Source organism: Dromiciops gliroides, chromosome 1, assembly GCF_019393635.1.
Source record: "Dromiciops gliroides isolate mDroGli1 chromosome 1, mDroGli1.pri, whole genome shotgun sequence".
NCBI classification, from domain to species: domain Eukaryota; kingdom Metazoa; phylum Chordata; class Mammalia; order Microbiotheria; family Microbiotheriidae; genus Dromiciops; species Dromiciops gliroides.
In genome coordinates, this window is record NC_057861.1 from 543,536,840 (window position 1) to 543,556,185 (window position 19,346).

Below are 19,346 nucleotides of genomic sequence, written 5' to 3' on the forward strand. Positions count from 1 at the left end.
ACAAGTGGTCAGTACTGCTCAGTAGTGATTTTGAGTAGTGATTTCCTAACTAGTTAATATTCTAACAATGCATAAACAATTGTTTCTAAAACACCTCCCAAGATGGTAACCAATCATTTCCTATCTATTACTATGTATTTTATTCTTTTTCAGTACTCTCTGCATCTACTGTCTTCTGATTTCTCCCTGAGAAAAAGTACTCGTGACATACAGACATGAAGCTTCTAAGTATTCTACAAATCTTTGGTGTGTTTCATTCCATGAACTGTCATAATTTTCAACATAATCTTTGCCATCCTCTGCTGTGCCCACTTTCATGATGAAGTAATCAAAGATCAAGGGATATGTATGCTGATTAAGTTTGGAGATTCTTATCAAGTTCTTTAACAGAATGTCTCCGTCATAAAGTTCTGCAACAATTGTTGGAATAAAAGTTAAGATTACCCCCATGGTGGTCTGTTTACTTATGTCCACTGTGAACACTGTTAAGATAACCTAGTGTTTCATGAAATTTTATTTCTTGCTCTTGAGTGCATGATGTAAGCAACTCTAGTCCCTTTATCCTCCTCCCCAATGAGAACCTATGAAATCTCCTAAATGCAACTTCTTGTTATCCTCTGATTTCATTTATAAAGAGAATGTCAAGAAGGATGTAGTTTAGTTGCTCTAGTGACTAAGTGAATGCTGAATGATCATACAATGAGTATAGAAAGTGAAACCCTTTGTAGAAAATCTAAATTCTGTTGTAATTCTTAGCACTGTTGACCCTGTATTCTATTACTCCACTACTTTAATTTTTTCCCTTTTTTTTTTTTGCAGGGCAATGAGGGTTAAGTGACTTGTCCAGGGTCACACTGCTAGCAAGTGTCAAGTGTCTGAGGCCAAATTTGAACTCAGGTCCTCCTGAATCCAGGGCTGGTGCTTTATCCACTGTGCCACCTAGCTGCCAATCCACTACTTTAATTTTCAAAGTAAAGGAGAAACTAACTGAGCAAGACTGAGTTTGTATTTTATATGCTTCATTAGTCACCATGGCCAAAAAACTCACAAAAACCCCAGCCAACCTTCTGGTGATGAACTTCTTAGTATTTATAAAGACTGGTTGTCTGATGGTAGTCTGTTGCTGAGCCCACACTGTACAGCATTACTGACTTGGCTGGATGCTTGCCAGAGTCTGCACCTAACTGTCTGTACCAGCTAAGCACAAAGTCACCTCTTTCATCTTATAGAATTCAAGGTCACCACCCCAGCTCTAATAGCCAGAATACAACTTAGGCAGAATTTCCCTAACTATGGAGGCTTAATACCATGCTTAGTCAAACAAAAGGATAGTATATAAATTAATTAGCTAACCATAAAATCAAAGCTAGAAGGGATTTTTATAAGGTCATCTGATGGATCTATATTTAAACTATTCAAAAACAATGGTTACAGCTCTATAGGAATGAAGGTTCCTTATGTACTTTTCGTGGTGTTTTTGTCTCTCAAAAACATCTCTGGGGGCAGCTAGGTGGCGCAGTGGATAGAGCACCAGTCCTGGATTCAGGAGGATCTGAGTTCAAATCCGACCTCAGATACTTGACACTTACTAGCTGTGTGACCCTGGGCAAGTCACTTAACTCCAACTGCCTCACCAAAAAACAAAACAAAACATCTCTGCCATGCTGGTCTATGACTCTTTTGGTCCAGGATTCTCTTTCTGACAGTGAAAACAAGGAATGAGTAGTAGAAGAGGATGGCAACTCCTTGACTTCAACTTCAAAGATTCAACTTCTACGTCCAACTAGTTGATGACTCTATAGTACACAGATGATTCTTATTCCAGTATCTAATCCCCCTTTGAAATGATAAATTCTCTTGACAAACTCTTGCCACAATTTAAGATTAAAAAAAAAAAGCCAACAACACAAATTATTCCTTTTTTTAGTGTTCTTTTTTCTAGCATCATCAAAAGTCCTTTGACCTCTTGAAGAAGTTGCCATAGAAACCCTTATATAAAGATATTCTTTCTTTCCTAAGTAAATCCTAGAGGGAGTGCTTAGTGGTATGTAAGCAAGATCTTCTCTAGAAACAATAGTACAGGAAGGTCTGAATTGGGTCTTCAATTGAGGAAGCACAGTTGCTAAAGCAAATGATTTTTAAAAGGGTTATACCAAGGATCTGAGGAGTAAGGGAAATCTAAGGGATTTCTCAATACCCTACATATCCTCACTTTCTTAAAACTGAGGGGTTTTCCCTCCTGTGCCATAGGGATTTTGACTAAATTGCCAGAGATTATGAAATTCTTTTGCTTTAAAAAGAGAGAAAAACCTGCACGGGACAGAAATATCACACAGCATACACTAAGAATAGGCTAGTTTAAAAGAAAAACTTTTGGGCAGCTAGATGGTGCAGTGGATAGAGCACTGGCCCTGGAGTCAGGAGTACCTGAGTTCGGGTCCAGCCTCAGACACTTAACACTTACTAGCTGTGTGACCCTGGGCAAGTCACTTAACCCCAATTGCCTCACTTAAAAAAATAAATAAATAAAAGAAAAACTTTTACAACCCAACTACTAGGGTCATACAAACCTCAGGCAATTCATTGGAAACAATGAAGAAAATCAAATAAAGGATCCTGGGAAATGAGTTATGGTGCCTGGGGACATATTCAAGGATCAGATGATGGACTGGGAAAACAGACATAAACCATAACAGCTTGTTTCTAAGATTTTAGTGGCAAAGAAGTATATACCACAAGGGCGGAAATGATCCACACAGAACTTTTCTGCACTAAAAAAATTATTTTTCTCTCTTTGGCTTTCTCATTTTGAGAGCCGTGACTATGTTTGAGAACTGAGTTAAAAAAGGACAAGAAAAACTACTGAGGGTTTTTTCAAGATCAACAAAATTGATAGGCTATAGAATAAGAATCTACAAAATTCTGGCTGAACTCAGGCAGGGTTTTCAGAAAGAGATGCAGAATCAATCTCTTTAAATGGGCCATCACCCTATCTTTAACTGATTATTAAATTCCAGACTTGTTCTCAATGAAATTTAAAAGTCAAGGTAGAAATTATCTTTTTTTTTCCATTCTACTTCAGCTTGTCAGTGGTAAATGCCTATATCAAAGAGTCAAAGTAAGTACCCTGGTGATAACTGACATTGGAATAGGTAATGATCAGGTAAGACATCAATTCTGGCAAAGACACAAAGTACAAATATAAAGAATGATAGGAGTATTTGTAACTACTTACCAATGCAAGGGCATGACTAGATTCTGATTAGTTAATGCATTATAACTTTTCTGTTAACAATCTGAAGAGGGAGAAGTATTTTTCATAAAGGAACTATTTTTTTTTTACCTTAAGAAAAAAGTACCGGGGGCAGCTAGATGGCGCAGTGGTTAAAGCACCGGCCCTGAATTCAGGAGTACCTGAGTTCAAATCTGGCCTCAGACACTTGACACTTACTAGCTGTGTGACCCTGGGCAAGTCACTTAACCCCCATTGCCTGCAAAAAAAAAAAAAAAAGAAAAAAGTACCATCATTTCACTTACCCATTGATTGATGTTCTAGACATAAATAGGCTAAAAACCGATGACACAAAAGAGTGATACAGTTGAATAAACAGCCAGCCTGATTTCTCAATGCTGTTGTTTAAGAAGATCTGTGTTCCTTGATCAAGGTAACTCTGGACAAAGACAGGCTGAAGTGATTCACATAATTGCTCTCTGTTGCACACATACCACTAAAGAAAGAGGGGAAAAAAACAGACATCAGAGGCATCATCTAAAATCTAACAATACAAAACCAAAACCAGCAGAGGACTGAAGACTAGATCTAAGCTCTGAGTATTTAAATATTATACTATATAATTATATAGCATCTTTAAAAGAATCTATAAAACATTACCATCTCTTTCATATGCTACCAGTTAGAAGACTATGTAGTATTATTAACCCTGCTTTTCAGATGAGAAAACAAGGTATACATTATAATAACTTGTTCAATACCACCAAACAAATCTGTAGCAGGATAATAAATACAATTCAGATTAATGTTCCAACCAGATTAAGATGTTTCTCTACTTACTGGATTAAACAGACATGTCTAAAAAATTCTCAAAGAGCACTTCACAAATAGACTGTTTCCCATTCTTACAGATGGCTAGACAAAAGGGTAAGGACTTAGTTAAAGGTCATTCAGTCAATGGCAAACCAGGTAATGACATTCCAAGAATATGATTCTCACACAGCTCTAACTTGCAACATGTGGTGGGTCCACAAACTTTAAATGCCAATACACTAAATCTCAAAACATAATGCTTTCCAATTTTGACTTATAGTATTTAATTACCCCTTTTTTCATTTACAAGAATGAGTTTCTTTAAAGGCCTGACAACTGAATAGGTTACCCCCTGAAATTAGGATACAATAATCAAATTGTAAGGAGGACTAATGTTGCTTAGTCCATTTTTTTGCTAAGAAAATATTATTTTTCTCCTTTCATTTCCTTTCAAAAAGTAACTTGTAAAAAAAAAAGTTTGGGGCAGCTAGGTGGCACAGTGGATAGAGAACCAGCCCTGGATTCAGGAGGACCTGAGTTCAAATCCAGCCTCAGACACTTAACACTTACTAGCTGTGTGACCCTGGACAAGTCACTTAACCCCAACTGACTCACCCCCCCCCAAAAAAGTAACTTGTAACTAACTACTTCTCCACAAAAAGGATGACCAAATTTCTCATCGATTTTGTAAGCTGTAAGGTTTTCCTGTCTCTGGAAAGGGTACTGCAATCACTTGCACAATTAGTGGAGCAATTTTACTGTCACACTAACCTTGCTAAATACTAACTAAAATTCATTGTGTAACTCATTGCCAACACTAGCATTTAAAAAATATATATGGACCAGTTACACAGAACAATGTAGACAAGTATCTGACAGCAAGGGTTTAGTGAACTGTATGCAGGTCCTTGATAAGACTTTTTAAACAACCAACTAGATACAGTGACTAACTTAGGTTACGAAGTATATTAGAAAGAATTTTGTACTTGTGATCAGGAAAGACCTGATTTTAAATCCTACCTCTCATAATTTCTCATTTTGTGATCATAAGGAAGTTACTCAATCTCTCTGAGATTGTTTCCTCATCTGTAAAATGAGGACTTGGAATGCCTACCTCACAAGGTTATTGTGAGAATCAAACTGGATAGTGTATGTAAAATGCTTTGTAAACCTTAAAGCACTATATAGCATCAGTTAAAATAGTTCATTAGGATGGTACATTGAAACATCATTTCTCTATCCTAAAATTTTGAACTATTTTTACATCTTGTTCATGCCATTTTCCCATTATTTTTACTTATTACATACTAAACATTTTCTTGTTCAAATATTTACCAGTTTCTAATCCCCAATATACTTCACATTATAGCATAGCCTTGTGCTTATTACAGCCTTCTTTTTATAGTATTCATTTTCCTCCTTCATCTTCTGAACCTTCTAAAATGGATACAACTCTAATCTTAATCTAGTTTACATTCTCTAAAAGGACCAATGAAAATAAAGTGAGTAGTTTACAAGCAGTCTGTCCTCACAGCATATAATCAGGTATATTCTACTAATACAAAAATGAAACCATTGAAGACAGGTAGGGAGCATAAATGTAAACTGCAAAAGGGACAACAAGGATTCAAACAATGGACTCTTGACTCCCTGAACCATCAAGAATTGGCCCCATTCGTTGCATATTATGTTTTCAGATGCTGGTGTTGCTCAACTGCAACTCATTTAACTCATTAAAATTAACATTAACAACACCCATGTCAGCTTTTCTTGCCTGACTGAACAGTGTTTGGAAAAGAAAGCTTCAAACCAAATGGACTGGGGAGATGGCAGAAAAATGAATGGGACAAGAGAAAAGAAAATCACCTCACTGTGAAAACAAATGTTTAAACCCAAGTTCTTCCCAGTCCGTGTTAATATGTCTGTCCTAAATTGGAGAAGAATCTAGCAGATGACACTTAAAGCAAAGAGCTCCCTCCCCCAAAAACTTCCAAACACAATAGCACAAAGATTGGCATAACTAAAAAAATAAAACCCAAATCTAAATATCTGTGACAGTTTTCTTTTTCCAGGTCTTCTTAAAAGTAGTCCATGTTCTTTAATGTTACAACATTTTTGATATTTCATTACAAAATGCTTAAAGAAGCATGTACACTAAGTATCATTGTTAAGTTCAAATGGTTGTTTCAATGTGAAAAGGTAGATAAACATATAGATCACATAACTGGGTTTTAAAATATCTTCGCCTTTGCAAAGGCTCCCTACAAGATTTTAATTATTCTTACCTTCAAATGGTATTTACTCTACATCCACCTACGAAATGCAAGCACAGAGACAGAGTCTCTTCCTGGGGGGAGGATGGCTAACATTCCAGAAAATGACATAAAATTACCAAGGACAAATACACACTTGTAAAAGAGAACCAAAATGCAGAAGTAACAGCTTCATGGCAGTCCCACTGTTCAATTACCTTTTGCTCCTGTTGAGGTTCTAGTTAGAGCAAAAGCACCAAAACTTCTTACAGCAATCTGCTATTCTCTCTCTTCCATTATAACCCTTCCCAGCCCTGCTAGACAGAAGAGCCACAGCACTGGAGAGTATATCCTCAGGCCATCATGCATTTGGATGGTGTAGGTGAGGTATGTTTAGGCATATTTCTTCTCAAAGGCTACAGAACTCAAAGCACTCAAACAAGAAAACTAAAGTATTTTGTTTGTTATTTTTCCACCTGGAAATTTTGCACCAATCCCCCATTGCCAGATTGACTTCCTCATCCAGAGATCAGAAAGGATATGAAAAAGAGACTTAAAATGATCTGCCTTTTAAGATACACCAAAAATTTCCTCAATTTGATCAACTGCATGAAGCGATTTCTTTTCTTTTTTTCTTTTTTTGGTGGGGCAATGAGGGTTAAGTGCCTTGCCCAGGGTTACAGAGCTAGTTAAGTGTCAAGTATCTGAGTTTGGATTTGAACTCAGGTCCTCCTGAATCCAGGGCAGTGCTTTATCCACTGCGCCACCTAGCTGCCCCCATGAAGCGATTTCTTAAGAACAAATTTCAAATCAAACCAGTTATTTCTATTTATTTTTATTTATTATTATTTTTTTTTAGTGAGGCGATTGGGGTTAAGTGACTTGCCCAGGGTCACACAGCTAGTAAGTGTTAAGTGTCTGAGGCCAGATTTGAACTCAGGTACTCCTGACTCCAGGGCCGGTGCTCCATCCACTGTGCCACCTAGCTGCCCCAAACCAGTTATTTGTAATCTAGTTTTAGCTGATTCCAAGCATAAAGGAGTTCAATCAATTAGCAAGTATTTATTACTGTTATACATAATGTGTTTGGATGCTTACAGATTTTTTTCCTAGCACCGTGCTACCCAAACCTTTAAAGTGGGTAGGGAATAATATGACTTTAAGTATGGAATCAGAATGCTAAAGCTAGAAGACAAGAGAAATCACTTACACCAACCTCTTCCTTTACAACTGAGGAAACTGAGGCCTGGAGAGGGGCTTGCTTAAAGTCAGACAACGAGTCAGCACCTGATTAAAAAGAATCTATCAGGGGGCAGCTAGGTGGCTTAGTGGATAGAGCACCGGCCCTGATGTCAGGAGGACCTGAGTTCAAATCCGGCCTCAGACACTTAACACTTACTAGCTGTGTGACCTTAGGCAAGTCACTTAACCCCAACTGCCTCACCAAAAAAAAAAAATAATAATAATAATCTATCCACAAAACACCTAGTAAATCACTACACATGATCAGCGAACCACCCCCTTCCTCCCCATACTAGTTCCATAGAGCCTGGCAGATCTGCATACTAGCATGTTCCTCAGGGAAGAAGCTGTGTGGGGCAACAGATGTGGAGTTAGAAAGCCTGAATTCGAATCCTGGCTCTGGTCCTTACTATCTATGGGAATTTGTGCAAATGGCTGATCTCTTGGGTCTCAATTTCCTCATGTATAAAAAGAGGAGTAGAACTAGATGATTTCTAAGGTTCTTTCTAGTTCTAAATCACATTAACAAACTACCCTATCTACTCAAACTTCTCAACCAACTTTCTTTCCACTTCCTGATTTTAACTGAAACTTGTCTCTTCCATGAGGACAATATATTCCCCCTTACATTCCATTTGAAGTCATTCTTTTGCCCCCTTTCCTGACTCACAGGGCCAGAAGAAAGGATGCCTCTTTTAAATCATTCATTCCTATACTCACAAACCCACACTCAGGCAGTGTTGTAAACCTTTGTTCAATCCCACTCCCACCCCAACATCCTCAGGCACCTTAAATGCCTTCAGTGCTTATATTATAAACCTGACCATACAATTCCTCAATTCCAGTGGCTTACTTTCTATAACGAACATCAGCTACATACTAGATCTGACCATTTCCAAGACTGAGAACTTTGACAATTCTACTTTCTGATTATGACAACCACAAAGCCTTAATAACAGCTCACATCTATATATTTTAAACACATTATTTCATTCATTTCAACCTCACAAAACCCTGTGAAGTTGGTGTTATTATCCCAATTTTACAGAAAAAGAAAGTGTTTCAGGTGGCGTGTAAACCTGGGTTTCCTATCTGTAAGCCCAGCATATTATTCTTTCACTTCTCCCAGTTTCTCACACAATAAGTCTACTCTTTGTCCTTATTCTACTCCCTTGATCCAATGATACTCTCCCGGTTCCATCTCCCTTTCCTGTAGTGACTTTATTTATCCGCAGACCCAACCATGTCATTCTCTTTAAGGTTCCCCAGGTTTCTACCTGATTTCTTCCCTTGACCACAGCCACCCTCTACTAGTCCTGACTTGGAAATTCTTATGTTGTAATGCTCTGCTCCAGGACTGGCTGGAGAGAAGCATGACACTGAGCTTTCAAACACTAAAAAAGCATGATACATTAACTCAATTGGTCCCTCCTGCTTGTTCAATAACTCTAATCTATCATTATCAAGTTCCTATCTCATTCTCTTTGGCAAATCTTCCAAACCTTTTCTTTTCTCTTCTAGCCCCTAACTTGCCCTCTCCCACCTAATTAATATATGGTCCTATGGGAAAATAATTATTAATAATGGATTTCTTGGAGGCAGCTAGGTGCTGCAGTGGATAAAGCACTGGCTCTGGATTCAGGAGGACTTGAGTTCAAATCCAGTCTCAGACACTTGATACTAGCTGTGTGACCCTGGGCAAGTCACTTAACCCTCATTGCCCTGGCCCCCCCCCAAAATGGATTTCTTGGGATCCAGCTATCAGTCCTTTCGTCCCCCACTCCAGAAAGTCCAGTTCTCGAGGAACTTCGGCAAATCTCATCTAGGACAAACCCAAGGGAACAAAAGAAATGGAGATAAGGCTTCTGTCTAGCTCAGTGAACTGATAGGATCAAACCAAACCCAGATAATGAACTCTGCCTTAAGGAACTTGAGAAGGGTCTTTTATATTCTCCCTGATGTAAGATTCATTTTAATTTAGACCACCCTCAAGTCATGTCAGCCAATGGAATTGAATGATGCTAGCCAATTAGCTTTGATCAATGTATAATGACCTACCTCTATCAAAAGAGGATAAAAATTGGAAGAGATCATGAGCACTCACTCTCTTGGGTCTCCCTCTTAGGACTGTGTAGGTTTTGTAGGTCTTCTGATATATATAATATTAATTAATAATAAATGCTTACTGCCGGGGCAGCTAGGTGGCGCAGTGGATAGAGCACCGGCCCTGGAGTCAGGAGTACCTGAGTTCAAATCCAGCCTCAGACACTTAACACTTACTAGCTGTGTGACCCTGGGCAAGTCACTTAACCCCAATTGCCTCACCCAAAAAAAAAAATAAATAAATAAAATAAATGCTTACTGCCAAAACTGGTGCTACAGCAATTCATAAAATATAGTAGCATAAAATTAAAAAACACTCCCTACATTTACATCAAATGACCAAGCCTCCTTTTCTCTGATAAAATTAAGAACATAACTGAGAGTCCTCAGTTTCCCTTCTCCATTCCTCAAAACTTTTTATAATGACTACCCACTCATTTTCCCCTTTCCCCTTAAATCAAAGGAGGGGGGTAAATTCTTCATTAAGGCATAATCACTGTACACTTGATCCCATTCCTTCCTACACCCTCTAGGAGTCTGTTCCAGCATTCTTTTCTTCACAAACACCTCCCCCCCATATTATAGGTGCCTAGAATTAATGAGAATACAATGAAAACATTCTTTAATCATCAGTTATGAAGGGAGTACTAGAGACAAAAAAGTTGATCCGATTATAATTTAAGAACACCAAAATATCCCATGTGTTGGGGTTGGTTATTTTCATCACATTAATGAAAAAGTGCTGGATTAATTCCTTCCCATTTGCCCACACCCATACTAAGGTCTCCCCAAGACTTAAAAAAAAAAAAAAAGCCTTCACTAGACCTGATTCAATTTAGTTATACCCTAACTCTCTTTTCCCCTTTACTGCTAAACAAGCTCATGAATAGCCTTTTAAGAGAGTCCAGAGAATTCAATAAGCATCTATTATGTGCTAGATACTAGGGATCAAAGGGGGTGCAGAAACAGAAATGAAAGAGTCCCTGCTCTCAAAGAGCTTACATATACAAGAAAATTAAATACAAAACACACAGTAATTCTCAGGTAGAGAGCGTACCTCTAATATGAAAGGCAATTTGTTAACAAAACAGGAGTTTCAAAGAGCAGAATGGAAGGGGGAAGGGTAGAGTAGATCAGGTACACAAGTAGGGCTGCTATGGATGGGTATGAGGAAGTACTGCATGGTGACCAGGTAAATGAGCTGTCAGTAACTAGCAGACTGTCACAATTGTCATGCTCTTCCCATAAGTGTATGGCAAATTTGAGGTACTGACTTTTCAATCATCAATCAGGTGAGCTCTGCCCCAAGGTTACTACTCAGACTCTCTCCCAAAGAGAAGTGCTCTAAGTGCCAAGGGAAATGAAGTCCTATGGATATGCCACTTCCTTGTCTATCATCTGGCACTGACCTTTTGTAGCTTGAAATCTGAATCTTGTCCCCCACTGCCCCCTCCCCCATCTTATTGTGAATTTTTTATTTTCACACTGCTTCTGACTCTGATACTGCCTCCCACGTCTAGTTTATTAATCTATGCACTTGGTTCCTAGTATTAGATTGCTACACTATACCCGAGCCTCTATCAACCAAGAGCCTGGCCACATACGGCTATAGACACAAAACAGGCTTTCTGACCTCCACTTACCGCCCTTCACCTTAGCCTAGCCAATCCTCCCTTCATACCACTGCTAGGAAAAAAAAAATACACAATTTTTTTTTAAACTTGGAAATCTGGTCACATCTTCACTTTCAGCACAAAATCTTCAGCAGCTTTCTACTGCCTACCAAATACAGTTCAAAATCCTTTCTCTGACATTTAAGGCCCACCATAATCTGGAACCAACTTGGGGCAGCTAGGTGGCGCAGTGGATAGAGTACTGGCCCTGGAGTCAGGAAGACCTGAGTTCAAATCCAGCCTCAGACACTTAATACTTACTGGCTGTGTGACCCTGGGCAAGTCGCTTAACCCCAATTGCCTCACCAAAAAAAAAAAAAAAAAGAAAAAAAAAATCTGGAACCACCTTGTCTTTTCACCTTTGTCATATTACTCCCATCTACACACTCACCATTATGATCAAAATTACATATTCTCTATCCTTTGAACACATACTGTGCTTGAGAGTCTCCATGCCTTTGCTGACATTGTCCTCCCTTCTTTTTTGTCTAATAAATTCCTATCTATCCCTTAAAACCCAACTCATGACGCCCCATACCATGAAGCCTTCTCTAATTCCTCCCTTCTAGTAATGTCCTTCCCCCTCAAACTTCACATAGCCTTTTTAATTATACATCTCTAACATACTTATCCTATAATATCTGTTTGTCTTATCCCTCCATAAGTGGTAAGATCCTCAAAGATAGGAACTTTTTTTACTTAAATTTCTTACCCTTTCCAAATGCAAAGTACAGTGCTGTTTTGTACATAGTAGGTGCTTAATAAATGTTTGTTCAATATCTTAGAGAAACACCCTCTTTTCTCTTAGAGAAGAAAAGGTTTGGAAGATTTCTTCAGTAAACATGTTTCTCCTGCCCCTGCAGGTGATCTGGCCTGAAAAGAAACCATGTGACTTTTGCATCTGGAAGTGACCTTTTCTGGGGTTTCAAAGGTCAGATCAGTGTCAGGAGGTGATGTTTGCCACCTGTGGGTCCTGTCAATCAGAGCTACCAACCAATTAGCTTGGAACTCTGTGTGTGTGTGTGTGTGTGTGTGTGTGTGTGTGTGTGTGTGTGTGTGTGGACGGCCCTGTTTCCTGTTTCACAGGAGGCTTCTGGGAGGAGCGAGGCCTTTCGCTTTAGGATCTCAGCTTGGCAGGAGGACAGATGCTGGGCTCTCTTAGATATTTAGATGAAGTTTGCTTTTTACCTCTCTTTCTCTCTTCACTAACTTCTGATGCACTTTGATAAATACTTAAAGTCTAAACTCTTGCTAAAGCTTCTAATTTAAGGCAACCACTCATTAGATTTTAGACATCATAGCTAGAATTTTAGGCCCTTACATCTGGTATCCTAGACCTATGATGCAACTTGTCTGAGTATTATGAATTGAACTCACCAAGGGCAACTGTGTGCTTTCTTTACTTATTTGGGGCATCTTTGTTCTGTCCTTTGCAGTCATTCTCCTTGACAGAGAAAACAGAAGCAAAATACCAAACTGAGTAGTTCTGCCTTTTCTCCATTCCCCATCAGCAGCTGACTGGATTCCACTCCGTGGAACAATGTGCTGTAACCCCCCCCTACTCCCCAAATACGGGATAAGTGGATCTCATGAAGAATAACTCAGGTTTGATTATTCTTCACCTTCTCAATTCAACCTTAGTTGCCTTGCCTCTCAGTTAGAAAGGCTGGAGGGTGGAGCAATAAACTCCCAAAGCCTTCCTTTGCTTACAATAAGCTCCATGAGGCCAAGGATTGTCACTTTTAAAATTTGTGTCCCTAGGACTTAGTACCATGCTTGGCACAAAGTAAGGCAGCTTAAACAAATATTTATTAAATTGAAATGAAGGGGGCAGCTAGGTGGCATAGTGGATAAAGCACCAGCTGTGGATTCAGGAGGACCTGAGTTGTTCAAATTTGGCCTCACACACTTGATACTTACTTAGCTCTGTGACCCTGGGCAAGTTACTTAACCCTTATTGCCTCCCACACCCCCCAAAAAACTAATTGAAATGAAATGGGCTGAAACCGTACCTTCAACCCAAAGGAGTGTACCTTTCCTTTCCTTGTTTCTCCATTGGGTTCAGCTGCATAAACCAGATCTGGATCTAACACATATACATACCATACATACCATCTAGCCCACATGTAAGCAAATGTACTGTCTTCCTGATTCATCTTCTGAACTTGGAGAATAGTTACCACTCCAACCTGGATCTCTTATATTCTTTACATGGGGCCTTCTTTGATTTCCCATCACTAGTTCTCCCTCCCACACCCCAACCCCCCCTAAAATTACCTTGTATTTTTCTTGTAGACTAAACCTATGTTTTAGTTGGTATAAGGGAATCTGAAGTGGAAGCTTCCTCTACCAAGAGATCTGCTTGGCTCTCCCAACTTTAGGTGTTAAGAGTTAGTTGTCTAAGGCATTGGGAACTGGAACTCAATCCTTCACACCACATATGGCAAGCCACCTTGTATTTACTTTGTCTATATTTTGCATTTATTTTTATATCCACTTACTGTTTTCCCCAATATAACATAAACTCATCTCCAAAGCCTAGCACAGGGCTCAGAACACAGTAGACACTGAATACTTGTTAAATGATGCAAAAAGACTCGTACTGGAGCTGTACAGGCCTGGTAACCTTTTTATACCTTGCAGTTTTAATGTGTTGTATACCAAAATGATCTTACTTTTGATCATGCTTGAAGTACAGCAGAAAAAATACTAAATTTGGAGTCCCAGGACTTAGGTTCAAATTTTCTGTCACCTAATAACTGCGACCTTAGGAAAGTTACTAACTTCTCTAAGTTTATCCTCATCTATAAAATGAGAAGATTGACCCTGATTATCCCTAAAACCGTTTCTAGCTCTAAATCTATGATAGTGCATTCATTTATAGATAAAAATAAGTTGTATGGGCTTTAAGTTATAGAAAAAAATACTATCTTAAAAAATAACGATGCCCTTCACTGACAGCCTCACCCTAGGATATTCATTCACTTACTGCTACAGCTAATCCAGTACTAATATTTTAATATAGACTTTGGGAGCAGTTGGGACATAAACAACAGGGGGTTTTATTGGAAATTTCAAGAGTCTCTAGTGGCAACACCTAGGAGAAAAAATATAGACCCCTGAAATACTGTACTTCATTATTGGAAGAAATTCTTCATTTGGGGTTTCAAGAACTTATACACAGCTAAGACATGCTTTCCAAAATCTTTCTATGATTGACTGCAGTTTGCCATCAATAAATGAAGTAGCATAGACAAGGAGGAGTAAAAGAAGAAAGTCCATCAATAAAAATCTTGACTTTCTTGGTCAACTGCTTTGTAGTATTATGGATTCATGCCAACTTGGGGGAAAATTCTATGGTTTTCTCCAAGCAGAATCAGGCACTGGAAATTTTTATAAAAACCCCAAACTATAATTTGACATAACCTAGATGACCTTTAGATGTGATTTCCAAGTTGTATGAAAAATAACACCAAAGTAGGGAAATATATATATTTTTTAATCATTTCTGTTTTATGTTAAACTTATCAGCTGTGGCAGAGGGAAATCATGAGACTAAGAATATAAGTGGGGGAGGGAAAAAAACCTCATGTGTACTTGTGATTTTGTCATTTTACCATAACAATTTTGGGCACTGAATACTATGTTTTCTTTTAGAATACTCCTTTGTAAGAAATGGGTAAAGTCAGAAGATTTAACCTATATCTGTAACAATTTTGTTTCAACTGGGTATGTCATTAAATGACTATTATTACAAAGTAGCTAGATCCTGAGGCTTATTGACTCAAGTTCCAGAACCTCTAAGACAGTTGTATTATTTTTAAATACTAAGCTCTTCCTCAGGCAAATCATCAAAAAGACCCAGATCAAAGGATTTGTTCTGGTTCAGACTGGCTAGATTGACATATTACATCTATTTAACATCTATGAGTGTCCCATAGTTTTCTCTGTTTCACAGACAACCAAAGCCTGTAATTAAGAATGAGCTGCTGACTGAAAAAGGTAGGAGTTTTATAAACATAGTAGACTTACAGTATAGGTCACCTTTTCACCAAGTCGAAAGGGAAAAGTCTAACTATAAATACCCTTCCTTATACAGTTAGCCTTGCAAAAACAGATCTCAGTTTTCCATGGCCAGAACACTTAGTTGTTCTTAGTGTTAATATTCTAAAGGTATTTTAATCTATGGTGTCTTGAACTGGTAGCCAATTTTTCAAAGACAAACTGTACAAAATTTATTTTATGAATATCTTTGCTAATGAATCTCAAAAGAAGAATCAGAAAAAAAAAGATCATGTAAAGTATAAATATGATTTACCCTTTCTTTCAAGCCTTAATGTGAACAACTTCAGAGCATACATACTGGGGGTGAACACTTCATAAAAACTATTAACTTGTGAAAAGGGCGAAAAATACAACCCTTCACAATCAGTTATTCCATATGCAAAAAGCTAACATACATACTCCGAATCCAAAATTGCATGAGGCTATATTTCAAATTTATAAGAATGTGCTGAATGAGTCACATACCAATACTGACGATACCAGCAAGTCTCTGTGGTATATATGAAAGGTGAACACTACCTTGAAATCTCTAAAGGATTCCTTTCATTTTTCACTCCAGTTTCTACACACCCATTTCCTTGGCTCATTTTATTTTTTATTCATGAAAGCACTAAAAGACTTAGAATTTCCATTATATGTATTTATTTCTCTCAAAAGAATATTTTAAATCAACATTTTAAGTTATGTACTTTCCTCCTTGAACAATCAGATGGCACTAGATCATTTCTCAATATGGAGAAATTATCAGTAAAAAATTTAAGAGCAATTATAGTGAAAATAGCTTCAAACCTGAGAATGATATTTAAATGTGTGGTATCTGAAACCAGTGACAATTGTTCCTGTAATATGTCAGCTCTGAAAGCAGTTCACTGCAAAACAAACATCTGTTGACAGTTTGGGGGTTTTTTTGGCTTGTTTTTTTTTTTTTTTAAGTTATACTTCTAACTATGCCCCATAAAACAAGAATTGCTTAACCATTTTTTATAAGTTTGGAAATACACTAGCTCTTCACAGACAATGAAACATGTATTACAAACATATCCATGCAATTATAACCTGTTATTATGAACAGCCAAACCTAAGAGATTCACCCATAACTACCAATTACTAAGGCACTATCTGTGTCTCATTTCTATTTCATAATTCTCTACCTTTTCCTGTTTATCCTTATATATTATTTCTAGAGCAGTTATCAATATACTACTTAATATTTTTAGTATTTATATAGTCAGTAGACAATCTTTTTTTTAAAGTCCATTACTTCAGCTAGGTGGCACAGTGGATAGAGCACTGGCCCTGGAGTCAGGAGTACCTGAGTTCAAATCTGGCCTCAGACACTTAACACTTACTAGCTGTGTGACCCTGGGCAAGTCACTTGGCCCCAATTGCCTCACTAAAATAAAATAAAAAAAGTCCATTACTTGCAATGATTATGGTTTTACAATTTAAGAAGTACCTATCCCAACCTTTTCTGCTCTATGGTAATCACCTAACAATGAAAATGGGATACCTAGGACTTAAAAGAAATAGAAAATTCAGATTTTTAAAAAATAAGGAGCAGCTAGGTGGTACAGTGGATAGAGTACCAGTCCTGGATTCAGGAGGACCTGAGTTCAAATTAGACCTCAGACACTTAACAATTATTAGCTGTGTGACCCTGGGCAAGTCACTTAACCCCAATTGCCTCACCAAAAAAAAATTCATTATATACACTTAAGATCTAAAAAGTATAATCATTACAAATACTTGATAAATCAAATACTAGAAGTCAAAGATCCACATATTTCTCTAGAGTTGCTTCACATATCTACTTTTCCAGAAAATTCTTTTATGTGTTTTAGTTAGAAAAATAAAACCATCCCTGAGTACAAATATTATTAATAAGAATTACTTATACTCCTTCCCTGGTGTGACAAAGGACAATATAATAAATTAGAACACCATAAAACAATGATGTAATGACATCTTATTACACTGGTAACTTAAAACTTATTAAAAGATAAAATGCTGTCTAGCTAACATTTATCAGTAATATCTCTGGAAGGGTTAGGGTTCCAAGAACCTAGGACTCTTTTTAAAATGGGTGTGATGTGGGGCAGCTAGATGGCGCAGTGGATAGAGCACCGGCCCTGGAGTCAGGAGTACCTGAGTTCAAATCCGACCTCAGACACTTAACACTTACTAGCTGTGTGACCCTGGGCAAGTCACTTAACCCCAATTGCCTCACTAAAAATTAAAAAATAAAAATAAATAAAATGAGTGTGATGTTAACTTCTAACCATTACATAGGCAAATCTCAAAGATTTCAACTCTGATGTTCAATAATCAATGTCCACCATTCTACAGTTGCCTTGCAATACTATTTACCTAGCATTAAATCAGGTTTAGTTCAGTGAAAGATACCGGTAAGTGATAATACTCAATCTACTATATGCCAAAAATCTGAAAAATGCACTTGATAGAGTTCTTTCAAGAGGCCTTATTGAAATAACTTCACCTCTCTGCTTCTCACAATGCCTCTGGCAAATACATATAATAAAGTTTAAATGAGTTCTCATTTTTCCGGAGAAGAAGATTGAGGAGTATTGTCTGAAACCCTTTACACATATTTTAGAGCATATACAGTACAAAAGTGTCATAAAAGTAACTTGTGTTCTTTGGCTCATATCATACCACTGAAATTTCTTTAAAGACTATATGTTTCCAGCTCTTCAGGAATTATAACCTAAACCATACTACATGAATAGGAAAAGGAAACCAGCCTGTATAAAGGAGTCCAGAATTAGTTTTTTGTTTTCTTTAAATCTCAGTCTATGGTGCCAAGTGTGTTCCTTTCCACCGCACTGGCTCTTAAGTTCCAACCCTGCAACCTGAGAGAAGTAGAGAGGCCACGCTTTAGAAGATTCAGGTTCCCAAAGTGAATAGGTGGTAAAATCCTAACAATAAACTCACCAGGGACAGAACAATACCACCTACTCCCTCTGCCCAGGCTTGGAAACCATAGACTAGGGCACTGGCACTGATTGGGGGGGTGGGGCTCTCGAGTATTTGTAGTTTTGAGTTGAGTGGGGAGTGTGTGTGTTTCTTTATGTGTGTAGGGTGGGGGGAGTGGAGCAAGCCAATATAAGGAAAAGAGGAGGAGAGGTGGGAAAAGAGAAGAAAAGGCCATTTTTCTTCTACACATAGCAAACGTCTCCAGCCAGCAAAGCACCCACTTTCTTCCTTAACAAAAGATCCCCTCCCCGCAAGGAGCCTGGGGCTGGGTAGAAGGGTCAAGTCCGGGCAAAAAGAGTTTTGGGAGGGGGAGGGGGGAGTACTGCAAGTGGGGGGCATCTGAGTTTTTGAAGGGGGAGACTGTGTGTGTGTGTGTGTGTGTGTGTGTGTGTGTGTGTGTGTGTGTGTGTGTGTGAAGGGGGAAGGGGGAGAGAAGGGATTCAAGTAGCGGTCATCCGAATTTTGGGAGAGCAATGTGTGTGCATGGGGGATGCTGCAAGTGGGGGCCGTTCGAGTTTTGGGAGGGTGAGCAGCGTGTACACGTATGCGCGTGAAGCAGGGAGAAATGCTTCAAGTGGGGGCATCCGAGTTTGGGGAGGAGAACTGTGTCGGGGTGGGAGTGCTGCAAGTGGTCCGAGTTTTGGGGGGGAAGGGAAAGCAGTGTGTCTGCATGGAGCGGGGTGGAATGCTCCAAGTAGGGGGGTCGTCCAGTATCCCGAGGGGAAGTCTAGAGTCAGCTAGTAAAACTTTCTGGGGAGGGGGATAACCGCAGTGGGGGCCAGGGCCCGCCGCTTCCTCGGCCAGGCGAGGGGGGGGGCGGGGCTGAACTTGACCGGGTGCCCCCACCGCCAGCCCTCACAATAGCAGCGTCCCCCTCCCCTCCCTCGGTCCCCCGCCCGGGCACACGCACGCACACGCACACCGCCTCCCCCCCATCCCCTCTGCCCCCCCCTCCATGGCCGCACGGGCCCG

At 38.9% G+C, this 19,346-nt stretch overlaps 1 protein-coding gene across 7 annotated transcripts in view; it reads right to left on the reverse strand.

The window, feature by feature from the left end:
- The window catches only part of METTL9 (methyltransferase like 9), a 67,671-nt gene that overhangs the window by 40,303 nt on the left and 8,022 nt on the right, over positions 1-19,346 (reverse strand). For 4 of the 7 annotated variants that reach the window (XM_043978171.1, XM_043978172.1, XM_043978169.1 and 1 more), the window contains exon 2: positions 3,538-3,728. In XM_043978171.1, coding sequence (XP_043834106.1) covers positions 3,538-3,728 — 191 coding nt within the window. Of the gene's footprint in view, positions 1-3,537; positions 3,729-12,692; positions 12,747-18,142; positions 18,251-19,346 lie in introns of those variants that run through there. The other 3 variants (XM_043978167.1, XM_043978166.1, XM_043978170.1) reach the window with 2 other exon arrangements.